General features: G+C 39.3%; 1 protein-coding gene across 2 annotated transcripts; it reads right to left on the bottom strand.

The window, feature by feature from the left end:
- Positions 1–204: 204 nt before the first annotated feature.
- Positions 205–4,809, bottom strand: LOC18043715 (TORTIFOLIA1-like protein 4). 2 transcript variants are annotated; one of them, XM_006438455.2, is made up of 6 exons: positions 3,532–4,809; positions 3,150–3,258; positions 2,285–2,865; positions 1,688–1,886; positions 1,369–1,525; positions 205–918 (listed from the first exon to the last, which is right to left on the bottom strand). In XM_006438455.2, the coding sequence occupies exons 1-6, from the start codon at positions 4,345–4,347 to the stop codon at positions 906–908; spliced, it is 1,875 nt and encodes a 624-aa protein (XP_006438518.1). In that variant the 5' UTR covers positions 4,348–4,809; the 3' UTR covers positions 205–905. The 2 variants fall into 2 exon arrangements, with proteins under 2 accessions (XP_006438518.1, XP_024041114.1); XM_024185346.1 differs by lacking the exon at positions 205–918 and having other exon boundaries at positions 1,435–1,525; positions 1,669–1,886.

The raw sequence follows: 4,809 nt of genomic DNA, 5'->3' as shown, positions 1-4,809 counted from the left end.
TTAATATTTAAGAGGTTATATATATCAAAATATCATATTGCAAATTTTTTTTTTGAAAAACAAACAAGTTAACACTTATATTCAAATATTGAAAAAAAATATCAGATATATATATTTAGACATATTCAAATTTCAGCCAAATTCATACCTATTCAGACATCAGACAAATAAACAAACATTATCTAAGAAAACAATCTACTCCCACTCCCGCTCCATACTCTCAATTCTAAGATTCTCAATCCAATCTAAAAGGTATACGCTACCTATATGCATTTGTAAGCAGTGCCACAACTTACAACTCATTAGTATCTTATTTTGACACATTAACGCAGTGGCTTGGCTTGCTGGCAATCTGTTCCTAATTAGATGTAGCATGAGAGCAAAACAGCAAAAGGAAAAGGAAAATCTTACGGTATCTTCGTGCAATCGGCATTATGACAAAATGCCCATGACCATGCGATAAGACGTGCAAATTTTGTTAGCCGTAAACAGCAAGAACCGAGAAAGAGATGGTCAAAGTCTAGCAATGACAAGGCAGAAACGATGAGTAAAATTTTCTCTGTACAGAAGGGTTGGGTCCGCAAGTAATCTACTCAAAACAAATCATATATATAGAGAATAGCTCTGCTATTTCACTTCAAAGAAATTGCCGCACATGGAGTAGGGATCTTAAATTAAAAATCCTAGCTGTATGAATAACCGAATGGCTGCTTCCAATGAGGCAACTTTACATATGAACACCTCAAATGCAGGCTTAAATACACATTCGCCTGCCACATCACATCCTTTTCTAGTTCCGCTGCTTCTTTTTTATGCCATTTTTTCAATTCTTCGCAAACCCAATTCCTGAGGTGCTTACATCTCTACTAAACAGATGTTTGAAACATATTATATTTCCACTCCATTTAAGCAGACAATCTGATCAACAAAACAGAAAACTATCACAATTTTGATCCACCATATTCTAGAGGAAAACTGAGTAATCCACAAAATTAAGATTAGGGCAGAGCATCATGAGGATATGATGGTGGTAAAATATACAATCCAAATGCATAATCCACACTCTTATTTAGCAACAAGGCTACGTGATGAAATTATTGGTATGAACTCATGAAATCGAGGTCAGCTAACAATTAAGAATTACCTTAAAAAAAAGATAAATTTGTATGTTTAATGGCAGGAAAATCAAACCAAATCAGTTATCAAACTTTCTAATTAGCAATTTGCATCCTATTAATAAATTTCTGCAAATATTGTAAATTGCTGTCGGTTAGAACAGCCTACCCTGAGAATTTTGCTGACTAAACTTTAAGGATAGAATGGTGCATAGAATACACAAGGTGCTATTATCATAAGTTTTCCAGTTACCTGCTATTTATAACTGCCGGGGCCACACAAGCAGCAGGTGAAGAAGCACCATCAAGCCGACCGGCATTGCATAATTGTAACCTCTCAACATCTTCATTGAGGTTCTTCACCTTCCTATATTGATGAATTCCAGAATTCCCCCTCAGGTCACGAACATCTGCCAAAGGATTCAGAATAATTTCACCATTACTTGGGTGCAGTAATTTTTGGTTGTCTGTCTTGTATGTTTCAGCACAGACATCTTTATCAAGTGTGTTAGATCCAGAATGAAGGGGTAGGATGTTCCCAGAAGAAGAGAACCTTGAAGTAGAAGACCGACCTTCTGCTCTCCTCCAGAACTTGGAACTCAAGAATTCTGCACCAGGTAGCTTGCAGCATGTGTTTTCTGCAGCATTGTTGTTTAGGATCCTTCCATTTGATAATGCCAAATCATATGAGATTTCATCCAGAGCCATCTCTAGGCCATGAACACGTGTCTCAAGGGAGTTCATTCCACTTTGGGAGCTCCCAATGAATCTCTACATTCAAGTAAAGAAAAAAGAGAGCATGAGTGAGAGGATCATCTTAAACTTTCAAGCACCATTATATCAACAATAAAGCATATTGTAAATCTTGAAGGCACATAGCCAAAACAGTACAAATGGAACTGTATGAGCATGAAAAATACTAACAGAATAGACCGTGAGAATTACTGAGGGAAACTTTCCAGTTTCACAAACTCAATAGGCTAAGAAATTTACCGATGACAACATGACTAAGCTGATTTCACAACCTCTAACTTGAAATTAAATTACAGAAAAGTTATGCACAGGAGAACTATGCAGCCCTAACTACAATGTTATGGTCTTATTTTGCAGTTATCAGTCTTACTCTTAAAGAAAAAATGAAAAAAGAAAACAAAACTCCCAAGTCATACCTGAAGAAGGTCGAATAGACTGGACTGCTGGTTTTCAATCTGAAGAAGTTGTTCACGGATCAAAGAAAGATCCTCAGGGTCTTTTGGGTAGTCAAAATCTTCATCGATACCATTGTGGGGAACAAAATCTGACTTCTCATCATCACTGTACGGAACCACCCTCGACCCAGATTTAAAGCCACCACATTTATACATTTTGTCATCACGGATTTTGCTGTAGATTACCATTTTTTTTTCTGGCTGGCAATTTACGTTATTCTCCACCTCTCCTAGTTTTGCATCCTTTGAATCACTTGTTCTATTATGAACTTCACAAGTCCCAATAGAAGAGGGAGTACGTGGTACTGCAATTTCAACTTTCCAATCAGATGGTTTCCCGTCCACTGATTTACATAATATTGATGCACCGGATTTCCTGTTATTACTCTTGAAAGAAATTTCAGTTTTTGATGTGGTCCCGTATGAACTATCAGATGCAGGGGACCTGCTAGTGGGAACCATTTTCTTTGGTTGAGGAGTTCTTAAACCAACATTTTGGGAACTTTTGGTGATTGAAGGAAAACACCCAGAGCTACCATTATCTGGCTCAGAAAAGAATAAATAAATAAAGGGGAGAGAAAGAATAAATAATCAAGTAATGGAGCATCATCAACATACATTTAGAGTGAAAGCTAAAACTAAAAGAACAAAAACATCAGAAAGACAAAGGACGCAAACCCCCAACTCTTAATAAAAAATGGAGCAAATTAATTCCAAGAAAAAGATAAAAAAAATTTCTCTTGTGCAAAACATAATTCTCTGTAGCTCTGTTATTAAACAAAATGATCAATTATAACACACCTACAAAAGCATCATTTAGTTTTACCAATTGAAAAAGATTTCGATGGGGACGGAGACGAGACCTCCTCACAAACACCAGGAACCTCCTTCCACATCTCCAAGGAACGATTCATGGTCTCTCTAACAATCTTTACCTGTATCACAGAATCTAATCAGATCCATATATTTTCAGGAGGAAATATATGTATGATACAATTTCTTGGAAATTGAACTGAAAGAATGAAATAAGAACACTAATTAAAAAATCCCTAATTCGCAATCAAACTCCCAATCATTCCCATTCCCTACCATTTTCCTATAAAATTTCTGCTTTCACTTACTGTTCTACCATTCTATCAACAAGCCAACAGAATCCAACTCAATCCATTGCATTTTTTTTTTTAATCTTTACTTATTTTGCTTTTTACCTTGTCAAATCTTCTAGTCTCCAGCGCGGCCAAACAAGACCGTTTATACTCAGTTGCCAAGTCCTTGTCGAAGACAGCCACCTTCCCCAACACTTCAGCAGCGGCCTTTCTGGTGGCCCAATCATCGCAACACAAAAACTCAACCAAACACGGCACAAGCCAATCCAAAACTCCCTTACTTCTGGCTCCACCAACTCGAACAACACTCCCAATAACACCCAACACCGCCGCTTTCGCCTTAAACCCCTCGATCCTCACTGCCTTCCCCAGCCTCGGCAACAACTTCCGCAACTGCTCCACCTCCGGATTCGGCGCCGCATCTATCGCCGCCGCCAAACACATCGCCCCGCCGACCTGCGAGTTCACATCTTGCTCAACTAGAATCAACTCAATCAACGGTTTCGACAGGACCGAAAACGACGGTTTCGTTATGTTCAATGACATGGCAGTGGTGGCCGCAACGCATGCGGATCTAACGGATGAGTCTGGATCGCGTAAACGGCAGCTGACGGTGGAGATCATTTTGGATAAGTGAGGAGAGAGAGAGTCTCCGTGCGACCGAGAAAGTAGAGTTAAGAGGTTCACACATTGCTTGCGAACAGGCGATTTTGAAGACGAGTCGGTGGTTTGTAGGCAGTTAAGGAACGAAGAGAACGAGTCTTGAGTTAGGGTCCTAGCGATGGACTCGAGCTCGGCCGTGGCTACGGGAAGTGTGTCGCGGTCTGCGAGTTTGTTGAGGCACGTGATGACTCGCTGCTTCAGGTCGTTAGTTGACGGCGGAGGTGAAGCTGAAGAGGATCGCTTTTGAGGAGACATTTTGATTATCTTTATTATTATTATTATTTTTGGGTTCAGTATTTTGGCATTGAAATGAGCCGTTTTGTTGAAGACTGAAGAGTGAAGTGAGGAGAAAAGAAGGTACGAGGGTGTTAGTTAAGCCTGAGCATCGAGATCGAGGTTTCGGGTTGGTCTCTTAAATGTTAGAGAGGGAAGGCAAGGAGTGTGGAGTTGCAAATTCGGAAATTTCAACCGCCACACCGGTTTTTTCGTCTTAGTGTAAAAAGCGCGGTTAAATCGTTGGTTTTTGAAAAAAAAAATTTGATGAATTATTTCTGAAATATAACGAGGAACTTATGTGAAGAAGTGTCTATTAACCCCGCCAACGCAGAGTGCAGAGTACATATATGTGTGTGTATAGTGCATGTGTTTCTTAATCTTACCCATACCAATTACGTGGAAAGGGTTGCTGCCTATGACCCATTTGTGATCCTTTCTGGA

Source organism: Citrus clementina, unplaced genomic scaffold (assembly GCF_000493195.1).
Source record: "Citrus clementina cultivar Clemenules unplaced genomic scaffold, Citrus_clementina_v1.0 scaffold_4, whole genome shotgun sequence".
Lineage (NCBI taxonomy): Eukaryota > Viridiplantae > Streptophyta > Magnoliopsida > Sapindales > Rutaceae > Citrus > Citrus x clementina.
This window is presented reverse-complemented; position numbering and strand designations above follow the sequence as displayed.

What these genes read in the sequence shown, in the direction of transcription:
- LOC18043715 (XM_006438455.2), bottom strand. Translation starts at nt 4,347, where the DNA reads ATGTCTCCTCAAAAGCGATCCTCTTCAGCTTCACCTCCGCCGTCAACT. An exon ending in GTCTATTCGACCTTCTTCAG is followed by an intron (nt 1,887 to 2,284) that starts GTATGACTTGGG and finishes ACTTGAATGTAG; the next exon opens with AGATTCATTGGGAGCTCCCA. An exon ending in GTTCTGGAGGAGAGCAGAAG is followed by an intron (nt 1,526 to 1,687) that starts GTCGGTCTTCTA and finishes ATCCTTTGGCAG; the next exon opens with ATGTTCGTGACCTGAGGGGG.